Raw genomic sequence first — 27,271 nt, 5'->3', positions numbered from 1 at the left:
TTGTAGTTCCTTTCTTTCTGTCTTCATTATTTGATAATTTTTATAGTGGTATGCTTTGATATCTTTATCTTTTGTGTGTCTGCTGCAGGTTTTTGTTTTTTTTTTTTGGTTACCATGAGGCTTATATAAAACATCTCATATATATATATATATACATATATATATATATATATGTATATATATATATATGTATATATATATATGTGTGTATATATATATATAAATAATATTGTATTTTTTAGCTGATAACAGCTTAACTTTTACCATAATCAAAAAGTACAGTTTAGGGAATTCCCTGGAGGTCCAGTGGTTAGGACTCTGCACTTTCATTGCTGAGGCTTGGGTTCAATCCCTGGTCAGGGAACTAAGATCCCACAAGCCGCAGAGCGTGGCAAAAAAAAAAAAAAAAAAAAAAAGTAGTTTAACTTCTCCTCCCCCCACATTTTATGTTATTGATGTCACAATTTACATCTTAAATATATGGTTTATCCATTAACACTTTATTGTAGCTATAGTTACTCATAATACTTCTGTCTTTTAACTTTTATACCAGAGTTAAAAGTGTTTACATCAATCACGTGATACATCATATTAACAAAATGAAGAATAATGATCATCTCAATAGATGCAGAAAAAGCTTTTGACAAAATCTGACACCAATTCATGATAAAAACTTTCCACAAATTGGGTATAGAGGGAATATGCCTCAGCATAATAAAGGCCATACATGACAAGCCCACAGCTAATGTTATACTCAACTGTGAAAAGCTGAAAGCAGTCCCTCTGAGATCAAGAACAAGACAAGGATGCCTACCTTTGTCACTTTTTTTCACCATAGTATTTGAAGTCTTCCATCAGACGAGAAAAAGAAAAGGAATCCAAATGGGAAAGGAAGAAATAAAACTGTCACTGTTTGCAGATGACATGATAACTATGCATAGAAAATCCTAATGATGCCACCAAAAATCTATTAGAACTCATCAATGAATTTGGCAAAGTTGCAGGATAAAAAATTAGTGCACAAAATCTGTTGTGTTTCTATATACTAACAACAGACTATCAGAAAGTGAAATTAAGGTAACAGCCCCATTTACAATTGTATCAAAAGGAATAAAATACGTAAATCTAACTAAGGAGGTAAAAGACCTGCACTGAGAAAGCTACAACACTGATGAAAAAAACTGAAGATAACACAGATTGAAAGATATACCATGCTCATGGATTGGAAGAATATTGTTAAAATGACTGTAGTACCAAAGCGATCTACAGATGCAGTGCAATCCCTATCAAAATACCAATGGCATTTTTCATAGAAATAGAGCAAATAAATCTAAAATTTGTATGGAAGCACAAAAGACTGAATAGCCAAAACAATATTATGAAAGAAGAAGCAAGCTGGAGGTATAATGCTCGCTTATTTCAAGCTATTCTACAAATCTACAGTAATCAAAACAACATGGTACTGGCACAAAAATAGACGCATATACCAGTGGAACAGAATAGAGAGCCCAGAAATGAGCCCACACTTATATGGTCAATTAAAGACAAAGGAGGTAAGAATATACAATGGGGAAAATTTAACCTCTTAAATAAATAGTGTTCGGAAAACGGGACAGCTACACGAAAGAATCAAACTGAGCCACTTCCTCACACCATACAAAAATAAACTCAAAATGGATTAAAGACCTAAATGTAAGACCTGAAACCATAAAACTTCTAGAAGAAAACATAGGCAGTACACTCTTTGTCATTGGTCTTAGCAATAGTTCTTTGGATATGTTTCCGCAGGCAAGGGAAACAATTGCAAAAATAAGTAAATCAAACTAAAAAGCTTTTGCACAGTGAAGGAAACTATCAACAAAGCAAAAAGGCTGACTACTGAATGGGAGAAAATATTTCCAAATGATATATTTGAGAAGGGGTTAATATCCAAAATATACAAAAAACTCATACAATGTGATATCAAAAAACCAAACAACGCAGTTAAAAAATGGGCAGAGGACCTGAATAGACATTTTTCCAAAGAAGATGTACAGATGGCCAACAGTTACATGAAAAGATGCTCAAGACTCAGCTCTGCCCACCAGAGCAACACCCAGCTCTACCCACTACCAGTCCCTCCCATCAGGAAACTTTCACAAGCCTCTTAGTTAGCCTAATCCACAGGAGGGCAGAGAGCAAAAGCAAGAAGAACTACAATCCTGCAGCTTGTGGAACAAAAACCACATTCACAGAAAGATAGACAACATGAAAAGGCAGAGGGCTATGTACCAGCTGAAGGAACAAGATAAGACCCCAGAAAAACAACTAAATTAAGTGGAGATAGGCAACCTTCCAGAAAAAGAATTCAGAATAATGATAGTGAAGATGATCCAGGACCTCAGAAAAACAATGGAGACAAAGATCAAGAAGATGCAGGAAATGTTTAACAAAGACCTAGAAGAATTAAAGAACAAACACCTAGAAGAATTAAAGAACAAACACCTAGAAGAATTAAAGAACAAACAAACAGAGATGAACAATACAATAACTGAAATGAAAACTACACCAGAAGGAATCAAGAGCAGCATAACTAAGGCAGCAGAACGGATAAGTGACCTGGAAGACAGAATGGTGGAATTCACTGCTGCAGAACAGAATAAAGAAGAAAGAATGAAAAGAAATGAAGACAGCCTAAGGGACCTCCGGGACAACATGAAATGCAACAACATTCGCATTATAGGGGTCCCAGAAGGAGAAGAGGGAGAGAAAGGACCCGAGAAAATATTTGAAGAGATTATAGTCGAAAACTTCCGTAACATGGCAAAGGAAATAGCCACCCAAGTCCAGGAAGCACAGAGAGTCCCAGGCAGGATAAACCCAAGGAGAAACACGCGAAGACACATAGTAATCAAATTGACAAAAATTAAAAACAAAGAAAAATTATTGAAAGCAACAAGAGAAAAATGACAACATACAAGGGAACTCCCATAAGATTAATGGCGGATTTCTCAGCAGAAACTCTACAGGCCAGAAGGAAGTGGCATGATATATTTAAAGTGATGAAAGGGAAGAACTTACAACCAAGATTACTCGACCCAGCAAGGATCTCATTCAGATTCGAAGGAGAAATCAAAAGCTTTACAGACAAGCAAAAGCTAAGAGAATTCAGCACCACCAAACCAGCTCTACAACAAATGCTAAAGGAACTTCTCTAAGTGGGAAACACAAGAGAAGAAAAGGACCTACAAAAACAAACCCATAAAAATTAAGAAAATGGTAATAGGAACATACATATCGATAATTACCTTAAACGTGAATGGATTAAATGCTCCAACCAGAAGACACAGGCTTGCTGAATGGATACAAAAACAAGACCCATATATATGCTGTCTACAAGAGACCCACTTCAGACCTAGGGACACATACAGACTGAAAGTGAGGGGATGGAAAAAGATATTCCATGCAAATGGATATCAAAAGAAAGCTGGAGTAGCAATACTCATATCAGATAAAATAGACTTTAGAATAAAGAATGTTACAAGAGACAAAGAAGGACACTACATAATGATCTAGGGACCAATCCAAGAAGAAGATATGACCATTATAAATATATATGCACCCAACATAGGAGCACCTCAATACATAAGGCAACTGATAACAGCTATAAAAGAGGAAATCAACAGTAACACAATAATAGTGGGGGACTTTAACACCTCACTTACACCAATGGACAGATCATCCAAACAGAAAATTAATAAGGAAACACAAGCTTTAAATGACACAATAGACCAGATAGATTTAATTGATATTTATAGGACATTCCATCCAAAAACAGCAGATTACACTTTCTTCTCAAGTGCTCACGGAACATCCTCCAGGATAGATCACGTCTTGGGTCACAAATCAAGGCTCAGTAAATTTAAGAAAATTGAAATCATCTCAAGCATCTTTTCCAGCCACAATGTTGTGAGATGAGAAATCAATTACAGGGGGAAAAAAAAGGTACAAAACACAAAACACATGGAGGCTAAACAATACGTTACTAAATAACCAAGAGATCACTGAAGAAATCAAAGAGGAAATCAAAAAATACCTAGAGACAAATCACAATGAAAACACGATGATCCGAAACCTATGGGATGAAGCAAAAACAGTTCTAAGAGGGAAGTTTATAGCAATACAAGCCTACCTCAAGAAAGCCTACCTCAAGAAAATACAAGCCTACCTCAAGAAAAATCTCAAACAATCTAACCTTACACCTAAAGGAACTAGAGAAAGAAGAACAAACAAAACCCAAAGTTAGTAGAAGGAAAGAAATCATAAAGATCAGAGCAGAAATAAATAAAATAGAAACAAAGAAAACAATAGCAGAGATCAATAAAACTAAAAGCTGGTTCTTTGAGAAGATAAACAAAATTGATAAACCATTAGCCAGACTCATCAAGAAAAAGAGGGAGAGGACTCAAATCAATAAAATTAGAAATGAAAAAGGAGAAGTTACAACAGACACCGCAGAAATACAAAGCATCCTAAGAGACTACTACAAGCAACTCTATGCCAGTAAAATGGACAACCTGGAAGAAATGGACAAATTCTTAGAAAGGTATAACCTTCCAAGCCTGAGCCAGGAAGAAATAGAAAATACAAACAGACCAATACCAGTAATGAAATTCAAACTGTGATTAAAAATCTTCCAACAAACAAAAGTCCAGGACCAGATGGCTTCACAGGTGAATTCTATCAAACATTTAGAGAAGAGCTAACACCCATCCTTCTCAAACTTTTCCAAAAAATTGCAGAGGAAGAAACACTGCCAAACTCATTCTATGAGGCCACCATCACCCTGATACCAAAACCAGACAAAGATACTACAAAAAAAGAAAATTACAGACCAATATCACTGATGAATATAGATGCAAAAATCCTCAACAAAATACTAGCAAAGAGAATCCAACAACACATTAAAAGGATCATACACCATGATCAAGTGGGATTTATCCCAGGGATGCAAGGATTCTTCAATATAGGCAAATCAATCAATGTGATACACCATATTAACAAATTGAAGAATAAAAACCATATAATCATCCCAATAGATGCAGAAAAAGCTTTTGACAAAATTCAACACCCATTTATGATAAAAACTCTCCAGAAAGTGGGCATGGAGGGAACCTACCTCAACATAATAAAGGCCATATGCGACAACCCCACAGCCAACATCATTCTCAATTTGGAAAAACTGAAAGCATTTCCTCTAAGATCAGGAACAAGACAAGGATGTCCTCTCTCACCACTGTTATTCAACATAGTTTTGGAAGTCCTAGCCACGGCAATCAGAGAAGAAAAAGAAATAAAAGGAATACAAATTGGAAAAGAAGAAGTAAAACTGTCACTGTTTGCAGATGACATGATACTATACATAGAGAATCCTAAAGATGCCACCAGAAAACTACTAGAGCTAATCAGTGAATTGGGTAAAGTTGCAGGATACAAAATTAATGCACAGAAATCTCTTGCATTCCTATACACTAATGATGAAAAATCTGAAAGAGAAATTAAGGAAACACTCCCATTTACCATTGCAACAAAAAGAATAAAATACCTAGGAATAAACCTACCTAGGGAGACAAAGACCTGTATGCAGAAAACTATAAGACACTGATGAAAGAAATTAAAGATTATACAAACAGATGGAGAGATATACCACATTCTTGGATTGGAAGAATCAATATTGTGAAAATGACTATACAACCCAAAGCAATCTACAGATTCAATGCAATCCCTATCAAATTACCAATGGCATTTTTTACAGAACTAGAACAAAAAATTTGAAAATCTGTATGGAGACACAAAAGACCCCGAATAGCCTAAGCAGTCTTGAGGGAAAAAAACAGAGCTGGAGGAATCAGACTCCCTGACTTCAGACTATACTACAAAGCTACAGTAATCAAGACAATATGGTACTGGCACAAAAACAGAAATATAGATCAATGGAACAGGATAGAAAACCCAGAGATAAACCCACGCACCTATGGTCAACTAACCTATGACAAAGGAGGCAAGGATATACAATGGAGAAAAGACAGTCTCTTCAATAAGTGGTGCTGGGAAAACTGGACAGCTACATGTAAAAGAATGAAATTAGAACACTCCCTATCACCATACACAAAAATAAACTCAAAATGGATTAGAGACCTAAATGTAAGACTGGACACTATAAAAATCTTGGAGGAAAACATAAGAAGAACACTCTTTGACATAAGTCACAGCAAGATCTGTTTTGGTCCACCTCCTAGAGTAATGGAAATAAAAACAAAAGTAAACAAATGGGACCTAATGAAGCTTAAAACCTTTTGCAAAGCAAAGGAAGCTACAAACAAGACGAAAAGACAACCCTCAGAATGGGAGAAAATACTTGCCAACGAATCGACGGACAAAGGGTTAATCTCCAAAATATATAAACAGCTCATGCTGCTCAATATTAAAGAAACAAACAACCCAATCCAAAAATGGGCAGAAGACCTAAATAGACATTTCTCCAAAGAAGACATACAGATGGCCAATAAGCACATGAAAAGCTGCTCAACATCACTAATTATTAGAGAAATGCAAATCAAAACTACAATGAGGTATCATCACCTCACACCAGTTAGAAAGGGCATCATCAGAAAATCTACAAACAACAAATGCTGGAGAGGATGTGGAGGAAAGGGAACCCTCTTGCACTGTTAGAATGTAAATTGACGCAGCCACTATGGAGAACAGTATGGAGGTTCCTTAAAAAACTAAAAATAGAATTACCATATGACCCAGCAATCCCACTACTGGGCATATACCCAGAGAAAACCATAATTCAAAAAGACACATGCACCTCAATGTTCATTGCAGCACTATTTACAGTAGCCAGATCATGGAAGCAACCTAAATGCCCATCAACAGACAAATGGATAAAGAAGATGTGGTATATATATACAATGGAATATTACTCAGCCATCAAATGGAGCGAAATTGGGTCATTTATAGAGATGTGGATGGATCTAGAGACTGTCATACAGAATGAAGTAAGTCAGAAGGAGAAAAACAATTATATTAACGCATATATGTGGAACCTAGAAAAATGGTACAGCTGAACCGGTTTGCAGAGCAGAAATAGAGATACAGATGTAGAGAACAAATGTATGGACACCAAGGGAGGAAAGTAGTGTTGGGGGGTGGTGGTGGGATGAACTGGGATTGACATGTATACACTAATATGTATAAAATGGATAACTAATAAGAACCTGATGTATAAAAAAGTAAATAAAATTCAAAAAAAAAAAAAAAACAAATGTAAGTCCTCCTCCCTGACCAAAATCTTGATTCCTCAGTTCCCTTCTCTGTAGGGGAATTTCTTGGGTATCTTTCCAGAAATATTTTAAAATTCTGGCACCGAGCACTAGCTCAGATCTTAGGGTATGATCTCCTTGCATTCTTTTTTCCCATACACAAATGAGGAGTATACAGTACTCTCCTGCTTTTTTAAAAAAGAAAGAAAGAAAGAAAAGATGCTCAACATCACTAATCGTCAGGGAAATGCAAATGAAAACCACAACGAGATATCACTTCATACCCGTTTGAATGGCTTGTATCAAAAAGACAACAAATAGCAAGTGTTGGTGAGGACATGGAGAAAAGGGAACCGTTCTGCTCTGTTGGTGGGAATGTAAATAGGAGCAGTCACTATGTGAAAACAGTATGGAGATTCCTCAAAAAAGCAGAAGTAGAACTACCATATGATCCAGCAGTTCCACTCCTGGGTATTTATCTGAAGAAAAGGAAAACAGTAATTCAAAATGATACATGCACCCCTGTGTCTATTGCAGCATTATTTATAATAGCCACGATATGGAAGCAAGGTAAGTGCCCATCAGTAGATGAATGGATAAAGATGATATGTTCTATACATACACTCACGTGCACGCAGATACATGCATATACAGTGGAATATTACTGAGCCATAAAAAAGATTGGAATCTTGCCATTTGTGATAACATGGATGGACCTGGAGAGTGTTATGCTTAGTGAAATAAGTCAGAGAAAGACAAATACTGTATGATTTCAGTTACATGTGGCATCTAAAAAACTAAATAAGTGAACAAACCTAAGTAAAGAGAAATAGAGTCATAGATAGAACAAACAGGTGGTTGACAGAGTGGAATGGGATGGAAGGAGGAGAGAAATAGGTGCGGGAGATTAAGAGGTACAAATTTTCAGTTACAAAATAAATGAGTCACAGGTACGAAATGTACAGTGTGGGGAATATAGTCAATAACTACGTGATATCTTTGTAATGATGACAGATGACAATGAGACGTATCATGGTGATCACTTTGAAATATATAGAAATATCGAATCACTAGGTTGTATACCAGGAACTAACAGTATTGCAGGTCAATTATACTTCATAAACAAACAAACTCATAGAGAAAGATCAGATTTGTGGTTACCAGAGTTGTGGGATGGTGGGAAGGGGAATTGGGTGAAGGTGGTCAAAAGGTACAAACTTCCAATTACAGGATAAGCAATTACTAAGGATGTAGTGTATAACATGATAAATATAATTAACAGCTATATGTTATATGTGAAAGTTGTTAAGAGAGTAAATCCTAAGAGTTCTCATCACAAGGAAAACATTTTTTTTTCTATTTCTTTAATGTTTTATCTATATGAAATAAACTTACTGTGGGATTCATTTCGTGTTTTATGTAAGTCAAATTGTTAGGCTGTACACCTTAAAGTTATACAGTGCTGTATGTCAATTACATCTCAATAAAACTGGAAGAAAAAAATTTTAATAAGTAAATAAAATAACTTAGAAAATGGATCTAGCAGGAACCATGACCATTATGCATCTATACTGTCTAAATAACTGAGGTAATCACATGGCGTGTTTTCATTTCCATTATTTAACAGGACCCTTTTTAGACCTCCTTTAGATAACGGAGTCATAAATTCTGTCCTTTATCCTTACTTTGGAGAATCCTGCCCTTCTTTGGCCATATCCTTCAAGGGTTTTATTTAAATTCCCTCTACAGAAAATGAGCATTATAAAATTCAATTTTTCAAAGAGGAAATATGGAGTAATATTTGATAATTATGTGGGAAGAATTTAATGAAAAGAAGTATAGAATTTGAGAGGTTAGCTTTATCACAGTCTATATGAAATTAAATAACTTGGGCACAGTAGTGTGGCTGGAGAAAAAGGAAAGAAAACAGTATTTCTCTTAGTCTCTTTGTAGTTCTCTATACAAAGCTTATGTTCCTACATTGGCACTACTACCATTGTGGTTAGAAAATTAGAAGGCAGAAGAATCATCCATGTTTTCACAAATACTGTTCCTGCAAAATAAAATGGCAGGCCATCTCTAGGCCTCGTACTTCCAGAGTCCAAACGACATAAAATTTATAGAAGAGAATTTTCTAAAATATAAGGAATCACTGTAGGTGATTATTTGTAGAAAGCACAGCACTTGGAATTTTAATGCTGAATACGCTACTGGATATAACTGCAATACTATGGTAAGTAAATTAATCCCTGTGCTATAGGAGTTATGATCTAATAAAGATAAGACCCTTCACCAGTCACTATAATGCAACCCCGTCTAACTATGGTTTAATGCAAGACCGTAGACCATATATAGGATTTAGAGGAAAGTAAGTTTACTTCAGGCTCGTGTTATAGAGAAATATATGAATTTTTTTTAGAGTAGAACTTAACTAGACAGATGGGAGGAAATTTTTTTCTTTTTTAATTTTCTTGGCCGCGCTGTGCAGCATGTGGGATCTTAGTTCCCCAACCAGGGATCGAACCTGAGCCCCTTGCATTGGAAGTGCAGAGTCTCAACCACTGGACAGCCAGGGACGTCCGGGAAGGAAAAATTTTTAACTGTGAGTAATTTGTAATTGGTCAGAAAGGGACAGAGTATTAATACTAGGGAGATACAAAATTGGCCAGCTTGGCTAGAGCAGTAGATTTATTTAGAAGGCAGTAGAAGACAGGGTTCTGGGCAAACTCCCCAACCTTTTTGGCACCAGGGACCAGTTTCGTGGAAGACAATTTTTCCAAGGTCGGGGTGGGGGTGGTGGTTCAGGCAGTAATGCGAGCAATGGGGAGCGGCAGATGAAGATTCGCTTGCTTGCCCACCACTCACCTCCTGCTGTGCGGCCCGGTTCCTAACAGGCCGCGGACCGCTATAGGTCTGCAGCTCGGGGGTTGGGGACCCCTGCTCTAGAGGGTTGGCAGGAAGCAACTTCAGTCATGGTATGCACACGCTAAATTACTGAGAAAGATCCTTTCCAAGGCGGACTAGCTGAAAGTATGTACAGATGCAGACAGTCTATTCAATTTCAATATGAAAATTAGAATTGATGCTGAGATTTCAGTGAAGGGTGAAGTTATAACGTGTAACATTTAAAGTTTTAAACTTTGGTGTGTCATCCTTGGTGTGGGCCAAGGATTTATTCACTGATTTTTTTCCCCCAAGTTTGTGTTACGTTTTATTAGGAAAAAAGCTTCTGTGGCCATTAGCTCTGGACATCTGAATTGCTTCTGCTCTGCTGGGATCCAGAAGTAGTTCTAAAGTTATCAGACCAGAGTTTAGAGAGGAAGGCTTAACTTCTTAAGCCTTTCATATGATAAACACATTTACCTTCCATTTAGTTCATTCATTTTGTGTAGGACATGACTTCAGATTGTAGTTAATTCATTTTTCCTTTGGGAGAATCAAGTTTTTGGTCAGATTTTAACCTACATACTTTTCTTTAGATCTCTCTTTTTTTATATTCTTAATTGTAATTCTTAATTAAGAATATAAATTATATTCTTAATTTATAATATAAATTAAAAAGTTATATAGATCTAATAGAATTGCTTCTATTAACTAATCGCTAATAGAAACAACCAGATGTCAGCACAATCTTAATTTATTGAGGAGAATAACTTGTGGTTTCTGTGGTTTGTTTGTTTTTTTATGTAATTAGCTTTATTTGAAAATTTTATGGTTAACAGGCATAATTGTTTTAAGGTGTTCTACCATGATGGAAATTTATCCTAACATAGGCATTTTATTTACCTCTCAAAGGACTTTCTTCAGGAGATACCACACCCTTTATGCAAGAAAATATATTACATGCAGCCATACATGCTGTTAGTGATGAAGAGTCTGCAGAAGTAAATGCTAATGATCAACTAGAAGCCCCGAAGCTGGTTCTGCAATCTCTGTTCTCACTTATACGGGGTGAAGTTGAGCAGTTGGATTCAAGAGCACTTCCCCTTTGCCTTCATCAGGTATCGTGTTAAACCCTTCACTTGCAGCCTCACTGAAATTCTGGGACCAATATTTGTAATAATCTAAAATCCTATTCTCTGTAATTGATTCTACCCCACCTGTCATTGGTGAGTCCAAGAGGAGGTGACCCTGGATCAGTGGCTGGTAGGAAATTTGGCATATCACTGACTCGTGGCCACACATTGGCTTGGATCATCAATCTATAGTTCATACTGTTGCTAACTTCTTTTGCTTAGTGAATAAGCCGTGTAAAAATAAGAGTGAATGTAGTGAGTGCTTAATAAGTACCAACAAGGTACCAAAAACTAAGCTAGACACTAGGGAAACAGATTATGTAACAGAGCATGTCCTTAAGAGAGGCACTGTGGAATAGGAGAAACAGTTTGTAGATAACTAATTGTAGAAGTCTGTACAAAGCATTAGAGTAGATATGTGTTTAAGGTTCAGCAAAAGCACAAAATGCATGATTAACTTTGTCCTTTGGACATTAGGTGAAAAAAAGGTGATTCCTGAGCTGGGTTTTGCAGGATGTGTAGGCTCTCACTAGATGAACAAAGTGAGCTGCTACAGAAAGAGAGAACAGTCCCTGCAAAGACATGACTGGAATGTTGTTGAAGATTAAGATGTAAAAGAGACAGGAATTAAGACTGGTAGCTTGTGCCATTAAGGCCTTACTTTTAGAGGCTGAGAGCCTTTTTTTTTTTTTTTTTTAATTTATTTTATTTATTTATTTTTGGCTGCGTTGGGTCTTTGTTGCTGTGCGCGGGCTTTCTCTAGTTGAGGCGAGCCGGGGCTACTGTTTTTTTTTTTTTTAAACAATCACTTTTGTTATTTATTTATTTATTTATTGCTGTGTTGGGTCTTCGTCTCTGTGCGAGGGCCTTCTCCAGTTGCGGCAAGCGGGAGCCACCCCCCATCGCGGCGCGCGGGCCTCTCACCATCGCGGCCTCTCTTGTTGCGGAGCACAGGCTCCAGACGCGCAGGCCCAGCAATTGTGGCTCACGGGCCCAGTTGCTCCGCGGCATGTGGGATCCTCCCAGACCAGGGCCGGAACCCGCGTCCCCCGCATTAGCAGGCAGACTCTCAACCACCGTGCCACCAGGGAAGCCCCAGGGCTACTCTTCGTTGTGGTGCACGGGCTTCTCATTGAGGTGGCTTCTCTTTGTTGGGGAGCATGGGCTCTAGGCGCGTGGGCTTCAGTAGCTGTGTCACGTGGGCTCGGTAGTTGTGGCGCATGTGCTTAGTTGCTCCGTGGCATGTGGGATCTTCCCGGACCAGGGCTCGAACCTGTGTTCCCTGCATTGGCAGGCAGATTCTTAACCACTGTGCCACCAGGGAAGCCCGAGGCTGAGAGCTTTTAATTATGCAGGTGCCAGAATTTGAATTTTAGAAAAATAACTCTTTTGATGATTGGGAGGGTAAGCTAGAAGATGGAGAGCCTGGAGACTGAGAGATCTTTAGGACAGTGATGAGGAAGATACACAAGAGATAATTCCAAAAAGATTAAGATATTTATGAGCTGTGTTTTATTTTCTTTTAAAATGAAAATAATTTGTATATGGGTGTGGAAAAAGCTTCACTTTTTATTTCACTCCTCCTGTTTCATTTAACTTTTGCAGTGAGCAGTGAATAATTTTTAAAAAGTAAAACAGCTTTTGTCCTAAGGCAGGAAAACATATATTCTTACAAATTTATGTTACCTCCTTGCTGGACTTGAAGAATGCCTTTGAGAAAATGTGTACTACTTTTTGACCTCTAATGTGTTACTGACATATATGGTATATGTTTACCATAGTTGAGAACTGTAGTTGAGAACCACCAATATTAAGGCAGCTTTCTAATCTTTCAGCCTTCCTTGAATTTGTACAGTGGATTGAGTTTGTAAAGGGTATTTGCATTAACTGTTATTTCATTCTCCAAACAATCTAGAGAGGTAATTATTATCACCATCTTTACAAGTAGGGAGGCTGAGACTCCCTCACAAAGCAAGTTCCTTATAATTCTAGGGCTACAATTTGTTAATTCCATTCAATGAATCTGTTTTGGGGACAACTTGGGAGAAATTTGAATATGGACTGTATATTAAATAATACTATTGCATCAGTGTCAGATTTCTTGAGATTGATAATGGACTTGAAGATCATGTAGGAGAGTATCTTTATTCTTGGGACATACATGTGCAAATAGTATTTAGGAGTGAAGTGACATAATGCCTGCAGCTTAAGATATTTCAGTGGGAAAAAATATGTAAGGGAGGGAAAGACAGAGAGAGAAAGCAAATTTGGCGAAATGTCAATAATTGACGAATCTAAATAAAAGGTATATGGCTGTTGATTTTACTGTTCTTTGAACTCTTCTGTAGAATTTCAATAAAAAGCTGGGGAAAAGGACATTTGGAGTAAATGGAAATAGCAAGTGTAGTCAAATCTTTTCAAGCAGTTTATGTCACTGGGCTATTACATTAAAGGTAAGAAGAATGCTCTTTTCTACAGGCAGGTGATGCTACAGCTGAAGCAGATCTAGTAGAAAATCACATTTTTAGGCAGGAAGACGATAACAGTCTTGATCAGATGAAGATTATTTAATTTTTTTTATGTCTCAAAATAAAATTCTACCTTCATCCCCCAGGAACATGTCAGTTTGCTGGGTCCCGTATGTTATGCTTCTTATATATCTCAGCAATCTGTCCTCTCCTGGCAAAGGAGCTTAGAAAGTATAGTGGGGTTTTTTTTTTTTTATGCCACTTTTTATTTATTTATTTTATTTTTAAAAATTATTTATTTACTTAGGCTGCACTGGGTCTTAGTTGTGGCATGCGGGATCTTCATTGCGGCATGCACGCAGGATCTAGTTCCCCGACCAAGGATCGAACCCGGGCCCACTGCATTGGGAGTGCAGAGCCTACCCACTGGACCACCAGGGAAGTCCCTATAGTGATGGTTTTAAAGTATGAGCTTTGGCTCTACCACTAACAAGCAAAGTAGCTTTTAGTTTCTTTTTCTGTAAAGTTGTAGAGGACTCAGTGAAATAATGCAGTAAAAGTACTTAACATAGTACTTGGTACACTTAACATAAAAGCTAAATAAATATTAAGCATTATAACTATATTTCTCTGTCACTAATTCAAACATTGCTTGTTGGAAGGAGATGCTGAAGCCTGCAGTAAGCTGAGACATCAGGGCAACAGGATTCAGCTGATGGCTGCCTTCCTCAGCCCAAGAATACAAAATATCCTGTCACCTCCCAAGGGAGACACAAATCAGGGAGAAGTGGAGTGACTTTTTCTTGTTTTCATTATTTAGTAATTCCCAATATCTCATACTGTGCCTTTCACTTGGATTGACAGTTGTTGACATTTTGCCAGATTTTCGTTTTCCTCCTACCCCCCAACCCCTCTCCACACACATATTTTCCACTGATGCCTTTTAAAGTAATTTTCAGGCATTATATCACTTCACCCTTAAATATCAATACTTGTGCATAAATTTCCCAAGAACAATGATACTCTCCTACATAACCTACAATGCCATTATCAACCCCAAGAAATGAGACATTGGTTTAATATTATTTAACATACAGCCTATATTTGTTTCCCTCAAGTTATTCCACAAATATTCTTTATAACTAGTTTTCCCCAGATCCAGGATCCAGTGAAGGAGCACACATTGGGAAGATTCTTTAGTCTTTGGTAATCCAGAACAATTCCCTGCCTTTTGTTTTGTTTATTTGCTTGTTGTTTATACTTTTATAACATTGACACTTCTGAAGACTCAAGAATTATTGTAAAATGTCCCATAATTAGGATCTGCCTGACTATTTCTTCATGATTTGATTCAGGTTAAAATATATTGGCCAAGAATTCTACCTAGGTAACATTCCATACTCAGTTCTCTCTTGAACTCACTCCAATCTGGCCTTTGTGCCAACTACTCCATCAAAATTGCATTGTAAAGGCCAGGCGTGACCTCCATGTTGCGTGCCCATGCGAATCTAGTGGTCAGTCCTCAGTTTTCATCTTACTGGAAGTATTAGAATCTCTGACAAGTTGACCACATACTCTATTTTACAGCATTTTCTTTTTTTGCCTTTTAGGACCCCTCCCTTTTGGCTTTTACATCTTACCTCACTGGACATACCTTCTCTGGCTCATTTGTTGAGTCCTCCAAGTTTTACTAATTCTTAAACAATGAAGTGCTTCAGGATTCAATTCTGAACTACAGACTTAAACATCCAGCTTCCTGAGGCATCTCATGGGCATTTCAAACTTAAGATGCCCAAAATCAAACTTTGATTTTTTTCTCCAAAATCTTTTGCTTTCCTAGTCTTCCCCCTTTTGTTAAATGGCAACTCCATCCCTCCAGTTGCTGAGACCAAATACTTTGAAGTCATCCTTCACTTTTCCCCACATCCAAATCCAATCAGCAAGTCCTGCCACTCTATTTCAAAATATATCCAGATTCTGACCTCTTCTTACCTCCTTCATTGCCACCATCTCAGTACAAGACATTATCAAATCTCACTTGGATTCTTGCAGTAAACTAATTGTAGAAACCTCCTTGCTTTACCTTTACTTCCATTTAGGTTTTCTTCTCTCTACACAGCAGTCATTGTGATTCAGATAAAATGTTACGTCAGATCATGTTACTTCTCTGCTCAAAGCCATCCACTGACTTCTCTTCGCATTCAGAGTAAAAGCCAAAATCCTTACCATGGCCTATGAGATCCTACATGATTTGGCCCTGTTACCTCTTAGACCTTAATTCTTAAAACTCTCCTTCTTGTTCACTCCTTTCCAGGTACACTGGCCTCCTAGCAGTTCATCAGATATACCAAGAATGTTCCTACATCAGGGTCTGTGGTACTTCCTTTCCATCCTTTCTCAGGAAGCCACTAGATGATGTACTCCATCAAAACAAGGGAGTAAACCAAGGAACAGGAAGATTGAGATATAGGAAACTGGGGATGCTACCAGGAGAGAGGTGAAGGGAATCTCTAGGTGAAGGGAGATTCTAAGATGACAGCTTTGTACCAAGAAGGAGAGTGTAACCACTTCTATTTGAGCAGATCAGAAGGGTCTGGGGAGGAACTTTTATATCATTTTCCTATTTCTGAATATTTGCAGTATCTGAATATATTGAGGGAAGATTTAGACTCTTGGTGGACTGTTTAGAGTTGTATAAGTGATAAGTGCATGGAAAACTATTTTTTTAAAAAAAAGGGGGAAAAAAGAAACTCCAGGGAAAACAAAAAGTTTTCAGGAAAGGAAAAATAATGAGTTTACTACTTGGCTTAACTAATAATAAGGTAAACATTAAATGTTTATCTACCTATTACTACAATATAATAACATGGTATAGGTGAATATGTGAGAGAAAGTGTGTGTCGTATATGTTTGTAGGGTTTGGATGGGGGAGGAGCAAAAGACCCAATCCTCATTTTCTAAAACTGAAAAAATCAAGAAATAGCAAATATAAGCATAATGTTTAGAGATACAGCAAAAAAAATTTTTTTAAACAGATAAGAGAAATCTAAGTGCTTGCTCCTGAAGAAAGGAGAATAGGGCAAGAAGGGTAGGGCCTTTTTTAACACACCTCATAGAACTATTTGACTCCTTAAACCATATACATGTGTAATCTTGATAAAAATAAGAGCTAAAAGAAGAAATTTATAATTCAGGCATAAGGTGAGAATAGCATCTAGGTTAAGGTGGTGACAGTGTAAATCCAGAGGGGTGAATTTGAAATCTTGATGGAAGGACTTGGTGTAGATAGTAAAAAAAGGGATGAAGAGGAAATCAGAGATGAATAATGCTAGGATATCCAGTTGAAAGGAATGGTAGTACCACTAACAGAAATAAGGAAGTATGGATGGGAAGAGTTAATTAGGGGACAATTATATTATTTTTAACATGATATTATATGGATGAATACATGCTAAAGGCCATTTGATATAATGACTACGATTACTTTAGCTATACTTATACTTTTAGCTCTTGGAACTCTTGAAGATTCCATTTAAAAATTATTTTTCTTGGGTTTGAGTAATCTTCCTACACTGACTTAGTTAATATGACTGCAGGTTAGCTTTAAATATGTAAGTGAAGTCATAAACTTAGAAGTCTCTCATATAGAAGTAAGAAGAAAAAGATCAAGTGCTGTACTCTGTGCTCAGTGAGCTTATACTGAAACTCCTCTCAGACTCAGGCAGGATATGGCTCCGCTGGGATCCTTGAAGCCACTCTGTGAGACTATGGCTGAAAAAATACACCTTCCTAATTCCCTTTCTTTTTGTTTCTGGTAGGTAAAAGAAGCCTGAAACCAGGAGAACCTTAAAATTATTACCATCCCAAAGTGATTTTCAACTTACTTCTTCACATGATTCTACTCTGCCTCTCTCACTTCTGGTCCAGAGTCAGACTCGAAAACCATTTTAAGCACTTACTGCTATGTGCTGGGCACTGTGCTAGATGCACATTCCCTCACTTAGTCCTTACAGCAGCCCTGTCTCAGAGTTGTAGGTATTATTGTCCCTATTTTACAGATAAGGAAGCTGAGTTTGAGACATGAAATGACATGTCCAGGGTCACACAGCTGGTAGTGGCAAAGCTTGGACTAGAACGCAGTCAAGTTATTCACTTTCAAACCTCACGTTTTTCTGCTCTACCAGGCTACCTCCCATATCTAGACATACGGGGCATCAAAGAAAATCACATATTCTTTTGCCCTGCTAGACTTGCCAGGGGTAGGTTTTTATAGGGGAAATGATCTGTATATTTATTTTGCAAGCTGCCCTTTCACCTTGGAAATGCCTTTTTATTTTTTGGGTTTCATGACCCTGTCTTTTTTTTATATATATAAATTTATTTATTTATTTTTGGCTGCGTTGGGTCTTTGTTGCTGCGCACGGGCTTTCTCTAGTTGCGGCGAGCGGGGTCTATTCTTCGTTGCGGTGCGCAGGCTTCTCATTGAGGTGGCTTCTCTTGTGGTGGAGCATGGGCTCTAGGCGTGCAGGCTTCAGTAGCTGTGGCTTGCAGGCTCAGTTGTGGCTCGCTGGCTCTAGAGTGCAGGCTCAGTAGTTGTGGTGCATGGGCTTAGTTGCTCCGTGGCATGTGGGATCTTCCCGGACCAGGGCTCAAACTCGTGTCCCCTGCATTGGCAGTCAGATTCTTAACCAGTGCACCACCAGGGAAGTCCCATGACCCTGTCGTTTTGGTTGCACTTATGGTACTAGAACTGTCATGGAAATCTGAAAGCTAAGTGATTAACAGTTTACAAAGAGGTGATTGAGTCCATCTATATTGCTATGTTGCTCCTGGAAGAATGTTAGATATATAGAATAAATTTTAAGCTAGGCAAATATTTCCTTTAAAACTATCCTTTTTCCACTGTGGGATTTGGGAAAAACCATTCCTTTTTATTGCTAGCTTATAGGTTTGACAAGTGCTTTATTGCTCTTTGCCTTGGCAGCTACCTGGAAAATGGAGATAGTGATCTATAAATGGAATACCTTTTTCACTAGAGACTTACTAAAAATCAGTGGAAACTGTTTGAAAGTGTAAAGTACTTAATGAAATATTTTAAATATGACAGTAGTCAATTTATGCAAATATTTCTCAGTGAATACTTTCGGTTTTACTATTCTATTTATAAATGCTATATCTAAATAAAGATCTAAATAAAAGATCCCAAAGTTTTTAGAATCAAAGAATTTTTAAATTTAAAGGTGCTCTAGAATGAATCTGCTAAGTGATAAGCCTCAACTGGGTCCAGATCATGAGTCTCTGGACCCCACCCTCCCATCCAGTGCCCTTTATACTGTGCAGCACTTTGTATATATTCCAAACATCATTGCTCAACTATTAGCACTTGGTCTGTCCTTTTCTGAAATATCAAAAGAGAATGAAAAATCAGTGTCCCATGAGGTAGTTTGTGAAACAGAAATGAAATGAATAGGTTTTAAGATCTCATGTGACATGACATATTTCAACTTTTTAATTTACGATAAAGTCATCCTTTCACTCATGTTATACTTTTGTAAGCCTCAGTAGCATTTCCCTCATTCTTTAGAGTTCTTACTTCTAAACTCTAATGAATCAGTGATGTTTGCTTTGACTTGAAATAGAGTAGGAAGAATGAGATTGTATATGGACCAAAGAATGTCTATGTTTGCTTTTCTTGAGATAAGTTACTTCAGAAATGTGTCCTGTGCCTACAGTCAGATTTTTTCTGAACTGGTGAATGTAGTTAAATAAAAGTTTTCTTAGTTCAATATCAAAGACTTTGAGAATTTCAAGGTCTTGGTTTCTTCTAAATTTGTCTTTTAATCCAAATGTTAATTTAATTTCCTCTGTTTTTTATTTGTTTTTAACAGATAGCAGAGTCCTATTTCCAGGAGGAGGACTGTATCCTTTTCTTAATTACAAGAAGAAATTCACAGATTTCTTACAGAACTGCCCATTTTTAAAAACTGAGATTTACATACAATGAAATGTATAATCTGTTGTTTTCACTGGGTTTTAATTGTTGTATGCACCAATGTAACCATCTCAGAAAACAAGATGTAGGGAATTTGTCACTCCAGAAAATTCTCTAGAACCACCCAAATTTGACCTCCCATGAACAAGCCCTAATTTTACCAAAATCTAAATATTTGTGTGTTGGGGGGAGGGGGGAAAGCATGTTGCCAAAAAAAAAAAAACCCATTGAATTTTTTTTCTTTTGAGTTAAACAGAAGTACAAGTCAAGTAATATTCGTACGTTAGAGTCTGTCAAGCGTATTATACATAGTAAATCTCATAACTGTCTTATTGTAGCTATATATCAGTAAAGGGAAGATTGAGTTCTTCACTAGTAATAAACAGAATAAATGTTCTCAAGGGAGACTGCATGTTAACTTTTGTATAGGAAAGATTTATTCCCTTAGCTTTTAAATTTTCCTCATTTGAAATTGTTTTTCAAAGATAGCCCAAAATATACTCTAGAAAGAATGTATCATAAGTATCTCTATTTCCCCATTTGTGTGATTTCTTTTTCCTCCTAACCTTATTGACTTTCACCACAGATTGAGGGATAAGCAGTTATCATCCTGAACCCTATCAAGTAAACTACTAAATGAAACTTCAGACAGTGGCAGTTCATTTCTAAGTATGTAGGAAATCAAATTCTTATGGAAGGGAAGCTAGAACTACCCAAATAATGAGTATGATGTAGTGCAGTGCAGATCAGCATCAGCATCCCTGGGAGCTTCTTAGAAATGAAAATTCATGGGCCTTAGAATCAGAGCTTCTGGGGATCAGACCCATGAATCTCTATTTTAGCAAGATTTTCAAATAATTTTTATGTTCAGTAAAGTTTGAGAAACATTGGTATACTTTTAAGCCATGCACAGAGGAAAATGGAATTGTCTCTGCTTCTCCCTGGCCTATTTTATGATTCCTGGCATATCTTTAAGACTACAAATGAGAGAGAGAATTAAACCTCTGAGTGATCGTGGGAAGGACAAAAAGCTAAAACAGTGAGTTTTTTCTCTTCCTTCTTTCTGGGTCAACATTTAGAACATGGCCCAAAGGAAGGTAGACAGTTGGACAATTTATTATGACCTCATATGATGCTAAATGTGTGATACAGATGGAGAAGGCAGCAGTTTATAAGAAAATCTACCAAAAAAGTAGAAGCACATAATTATGAAAATCACTGTGGCAAGTTAATTTTTTTTTTTAAAGTATTCAGTGAGAAATAAGTAAAGGATCACAGGCAGTTGAAATCAGAAACAAACATTTGACTAGAGGGTAACATAGTTGCTTGACAGAAGGTAATTTAAGGAGAGAAAAAAAGGGGGGGGGGGAAACACTTAGATTACGGGATTCCACATGGGTCCTATTTCTAATTAAATTATATTTAATTGACTAGCCTAGAGATATTATTAGCAAGCAGGCATTCCTTGAACATTAAAACCTTCTTTTTGTTTCTACTGTTTGCTGATAGAATAGAACCCAGGTAGCTACTGCATGATATGCTACATTAAAATTTACCTACTTCAAAACCAAGAGACCTTACTTAAGTTTTGTTTAAATTTAAAAGTATTTAGAGTCCTCTCATTTTTTGGCAAGCTTCAAATTTATCAACTGATATAGGACGTTATTCTTTAGGCTGGATTTCTATTTTCCTCAAATTTTCTATTCAGATGAGAAAGCAATGAAATTCATTCAGCTGGAACGACTGTATCATGAGCAATTGCTCGCAAATCTTTCTGCCATTCAAGAACAGTGGGGTGAGTACGGACTAACAGAATGTGGAATTATCAATAATCTAACAAGTTGCTCTCTAGAAAGTTAACATATTTGACCTAGTTTTAGGAAATAGACATTTCTAGTCAAGTTAATGTTGCAAAGAAAGTAGCATTTTTACCACAAGTTTATGTCATTGTAAGAAAATTTTTCTCTTTGTATTTTGTTCTTCATATCAGTGCCAAGAAGAGAACACTTGCAACTGTTTGCATTTCTTCTGATCCCTTTGTATGCCCTATTGGCTAATTTAGTCTCTGGGATAATATTTACTTAGAATGAAAAGTAATCACTTAGCTATTTCTGTGTTAACTTTGGGGTTGAGAAGATACTTCTGCATGATGATCTTTATCAGTGGTGCCAGTTAACTATTTTTTCCCTCCTAAACATGTTTTGTAACAGCCAGTGACTAACAAATATTTTACATTTAGAAACAAAATGGAAAACTGTACAACCACATACAGTTACATCTTTGAGGAATTCAGAAAAAGGATTTAATGGTGAGGATTTTGAACGGCTTGCTAAATTTTGTACAACACATCAAGAGTAAGTACTTCAGTATTTGTTTACAATGAGTTGGAATAGAATATTGAAGAAGCACTGTAGCATTGAATATTTGAAATACAAGATTCATTTCTTTGTTTTGTTAATGCTTTCAACTGGAGAAATTAAAATTGATAAAATGATTAGGTTCCTTTCTCAGCTTTTATCTGTTTCTTACACTAAACTCAGCGAAAGGTCTACTTTACAAAATTGAAAGCACTTTCTAATTAGAAATTTTTAAATGTAACTTCTAATTTCGATTACTTTTTGGTTAAGAGATTAGGCCATTCAGATGGAAAAATTTGTGTTAGGATTTTTTATTATAATTGTTTTTCAATGTTTGTATGTTTGTCAATGTTTCTAGGTTAGAGTAAAAACACATTTTTAAGAGTAGTCTAATACTGGAAAGCAAATGCACTATGGTATTTAACCAAAATACTGTAGAAGGAAAACTCCATTTACCAGATAATTTTAAATTGTTTGATTTGTATCAAAGAGTTGGATTTTTAAAACTGAATATAGTAATAATAAAGCACTTAAATATTTTTTTTTTAATTCATTATTTGAAGACTCAGAATTTTAAAGGTGAGGGGACATGATAGTGATTAAACTAGTACAGATTTCTGGGATGTACAGTTTTCTTGTGTGAGTCAATTTGAACCTTTGGAACAGTATTTTTATGGATTTTGCAATATAACCTAATTTCTTAGTGAGTTAAATAGGTTAACTTTTGACTTTGTAGAGGTTTTAAACAATGGAATCTTTTAAAATAGATAAAGGAGATTGTTTTCTTACTTTCAAAATTTCAATATAGACACTTTTTCTGCCCTTCCCATGGAACTAATAATTTTTTAATGTGTTACAAATGTTTTAATTATTTAAAAACAAATATTTATTGAACCTAATATGAGCATGACTTTTTTTTCTTTTTTTTTTCTCTTTTTAAATATAAGGTAACTTGCCAACACATAATTTAAAAGCTAGTCACATTGCTTCAGATCACTAGAGAATTTCTGGCTAATGAATAGTGGATGGTATAGTAAACAAAACCCCAAGTTTTTATGCTTTAAATTTGATAATTTCCAAAAATTATACTCCTAAAATTTTTAATATAAAAAATATTTTTGAGTTATACATACATTAAAGTACCCAGCTTGATGAATTTGTACATGTACAGATACATGGTGTAACTACCAGTCTGACCAAGATACAGGACAGTCCAGCCCCTCAGAAAGCTCCCTAATTTGTGTACAAAGTCAGTACCCATCCCCCAAAGTAACTACTGTCTGGGTTCTATAACAGTGTATTTGCCTGTTCTGTAATTTAATATAAATGTAATCACACAGAGTAGATTTTTGTATCTAGCTTCTTTTGCTCATGATTATGTTGGTGTTACATATTGTTACATGTTATGGTAACTTGCTCTGCTTTACTGCTGTGTGGATTCATTATATGACTGTGCAGCAATTTATTTATCCATTATATTGTTAATAGACATTTGGTTTGTTTCCAGTTTTTGAATTGTATGCATAAAATGGCTGTGAACATTTTTGTGTATGCTTTTTGTGAATATATGCATTCTTTTATCTTGGGTATTTCCTAAAATATAGTATTTAAAGATTACTTTTGTTATCCTTTTCTATGGATAATGCATATAAAATTATCTTCCACCATAATTTTAGACTATAATGGCATAAACTAAAATTTTAATAATATCTGTGAAATGCTCTTGAAATACATTATTAGCAAAAGGTTGACATTTTCCCCCCTGAATCTCAGTATTTATAGCTTCTATGGAGGTTTTCATTAGCTATTGGCCATCTAAGGAGATTAACACATGAGATAGCTGCACTTTGAACTATGTGAACCAGTGGTAATGTTTCAGCAGTGGAAATGTTCTGTGCTAATATTAGAATCCAGAGAAGCTCTATATTTTTTTTTTTTTTTTTTTACAGCCCTTTCAGTGGCATTTGTTTGGAAGCATATTGCTGCTGTAATTTTTTTTTTTTAATTCTTGTTTTTCTCTCTTTTTTTCTACAGTCCTCTTTTATCCAAACATAAGGTAAGAGATTTTCTTTGAAAATGTCTATAGGAAAAATGTTGTATCATGTTTGTTGTATGGACTGTTTTAGAAAATAATGAAACCTTTCTCAAATTATTTTCAGCTTTCTAATTTAATGTAACAGTTTCCTCCAAAGTTTTTTCTTTTTCTTCTTCTTCTTTTTAAAAATCTTTTTAGATGGCAGCTGTACAGAAGTCCCCGGGAAGGAAATGCTTTACGCAGTTAATAGTATCTGAAGATCCAAAGGAAAGAGGAGCTACAGCCAAAGAGCCGGGTATGTTTTTAAATTACAGGGGGATATAAGAGATATGCCTGGCTCTTGTAATAAATATTCTACAAGTGTTAATCTGAGTTGCTGTGAAGGAGTTTTTTTGCGTATACCTCTCCTACACAAATAGCAAAGCAAGATTTTTTTACATTGTGTAATTCTATTTTTAGATATCTAGTAGTAGGAATGATAAAATCTGAATTCTTATAAAAACATAAAATTATTTCATGTTTTCAGTAGGTGGTTATATGTGTCTAACAGAATATGACAAGATTGTACAAATAAGCTCTGAAATAGAATTGGTTTTAGTGTATTCAGACATCCCTTTCTGTTAAAAAAAATCAATTTTTGTACAAACTTTATCAGAAGTTTTTTCTGTAAATCTAGATATTATCAAGATAAGTTCTGTATCCTTATAGTTTATCTATAGTAATTTATTCTCTTCCTTTTTTTGTTGACTAACATATGGTATACTTTAATTTGTACATATATATTTCTATAGCATTCATAGTATATTTTATAGCACTGTGTCTTATATCAAAAGTTAAAGATTTCTAGAAATTTTTTTTCTTACAGTAGTAATGTATGTTCATTATAAAAAATTTAGAAAATAAAGATAAATAAATATGTTTTAGGGCATTTATTTTTCCTTGTTTATGATTTTAGTACTAATTTATATTCCTGGGCTTTATGTTCCTGGGCCTGAGAGCCCTGATAGTAAACAGGCAGCATCAGGTCTTTTGACTTGAGTTGCCTGAAGAGGTAAGATGATGACGATGATGCCTGCAATTTCACTTGCTTTTTTCTCTTTACGTTTTTTTCCCCCAAAATCTTACTTTATCCCCTCTTCTCTTATGAGGCAAATTTGGGTTGTCTTAGGTCAATCCTACTATACTCTGTTCTTCCTGTCTCTTTTTTCCAGTCATTTTTATTTTGGAAATCAGAATACAATGAGCTTCATAAAAATCTTAGGGGAAAAAGTCACAAAATAGTCACCTAGTTTGGGTGTGAATGGGTCTCTTTGCTGTGCACATTGGGAAGAAGGCTGTTATTACATGCTGATTGTTTGAGTCTGACACTGCCCAGCACTAGCTTGGTACTACTTCTAGCTTGGGCTCTACTGCGAGATAGGTGGCACAGACAGGAAACTGAGATACCACGTTTAAGCCACTTGCTTGGTGCTTTGATTCACAACTAGAACCTGGGTCTTTTGGTTTCTAATTAAATTACAGCATACTTCTGCTAAGTAAGTTGTGTGGATTTTCAAAGACTTTCACAATGAAGACATTTCATTAATAGCCATTTTATGGGGAGGGTGTGGACTAAATTCTGGAGAAAGAAATCTTGCCAAGTCTGATAAATTAATATCTTTTAAAGAAAAATGTCAAATCTCTCATAATGAGCCTACTCAGATTGGTTATTCTATGAATAAATACATAGAAATGTAAGAAAGAATATGAGAGAAAGAGAAATATGAAAATATTACTTTAAATGATTTGTATTTAATATATTGTCCTTGTTTTACCCCATATTCCTTATTTCTAATGTCTTACATGTTCTACAGTGAGACTTTCCCTTTTCTTTCTCTCTACATATCTTGGTCTTAAGCTCCTTATATAATAAGTAACTTGCTTTTCTGTGTGTGTGGTGGTTAAAGACATTGTTTCTGGAATCAAACTTGTCTGGTTTGAATCCTCTCTCCACCACTTAAGGTTGTGTGACCCTAAGGGACTTCCCTGGTGGTCCAGTGGTTAAGACTCCGTGCTCCCAATGCAGGGCACATGGGTTCCATCCCTGGTTGGGGAACTAAGATCCTGCATGCCACACAGTGTGGCCAAACAAAAAAAAAAGTTGTGTGACCATAAGCAAGTTGCCTAATTTCTCTGTCCCTCCCTTTCCTCAGCTCCAAAAGGTGGACATTAATAGTTCTTACCTCATAGGATTCTTATGAGGATTAAATTAGTAATTTCATTAAAGTTTAGAACAGTACCTGGCACAAGGTAAGAAAAATATGTGCTCACTGCTCTCATTACTCTTCCTCCACCACTTCCTCCTCATGTTATCACCACCCCCTACTACTAGTATTCCATTAATGTTCTCTATGTGTTATTCATTGCTACTTTTCTAATTAATCTACCATTATTAAAGTCTTCAAGTAATTTATGGAGTATTTTATATTTTCAAAATACTCTTATGTATATTATCTCATCTTTTCCTCCTAACAACCAATTTAAGGTAAGCTAAATCATTTTAAGAAACTCAAGGAAGGTAAGTGACTTATTCCAGAACAGAACTAATTAGAACACAAAGCTAAACCCTATTTTTCTGACCCTGAAGCCCATGCGTTTTTATTAATTTATATTTTAATTCATTTTTATTAAGTAATATTTTATATGTAAAAATAATATGAAACATACATACATTTGAACAATTGATAGAAAAATGAAGACCTGTGAACCTTGTACCCAACGAGGGACTAAATTGTCAGTTCTGTTACAGCTACCTTTGTGTTCCTCTCTATCCCATCACCTGCTTCACTCCGTCTCTGAGGTAACCATTATCCTGAGTTTTCTATTTATCATTCCCTTCCCATTTTTTAATCAACTTTATTGAAGTACAATTTCCATACAATAAAATGTACCCATTTTAAGTGTATAATTTGATGAGTTTTGACAACTGTATACACTCATGTAGCTACTACCCCAGTCAAGATATGGAACATATTTCATCTCTCCAGAATGTTTCTCCCAGCCCTCTTGCACTCAGTCCCTCCCACCTTCAGTCCCAGGCAACCCAGTGCTGTCTCT

At 36.0% G+C, this 27,271-nt stretch overlaps 1 protein-coding gene across 2 annotated transcripts in view; it reads left to right on the top strand.

Moving 5' to 3' along the window:
- The window catches only part of CNST (consortin, connexin sorting protein), a 125,623-nt gene that overhangs the window by 66,002 nt on the left and 32,350 nt on the right, over nt 1-27,271 (top strand). For both annotated transcript variants that reach the window (XM_061185377.1, XM_061185376.1), the window contains exons 3-8: nt 11,103-11,308; nt 19,680-19,710; nt 21,492-21,578; nt 22,023-22,137; nt 24,175-24,196; nt 24,374-24,470. In XM_061185377.1, coding sequence (XP_061041360.1) covers nt 11,103-11,308; nt 19,680-19,710; nt 21,492-21,578; nt 22,023-22,137; nt 24,175-24,196; nt 24,374-24,470 — 558 coding nt within the window. The remainder of the gene's footprint in view (nt 1-11,102; nt 11,309-19,679; nt 19,711-21,491; nt 21,579-22,022; nt 22,138-24,174; nt 24,197-24,373; nt 24,471-27,271) is intronic.

Source organism: Eubalaena glacialis, chromosome 3, assembly GCF_028564815.1.
Source record: "Eubalaena glacialis isolate mEubGla1 chromosome 3, mEubGla1.1.hap2.+ XY, whole genome shotgun sequence".
In the NCBI taxonomy this organism is placed as follows: Eukaryota; Metazoa; Chordata; class Mammalia; order Artiodactyla; family Balaenidae; genus Eubalaena; species Eubalaena glacialis.
Note: the sequence above shows the minus strand (reverse complement) of the source record. Positions and strands in the feature narration are given on the sequence as shown.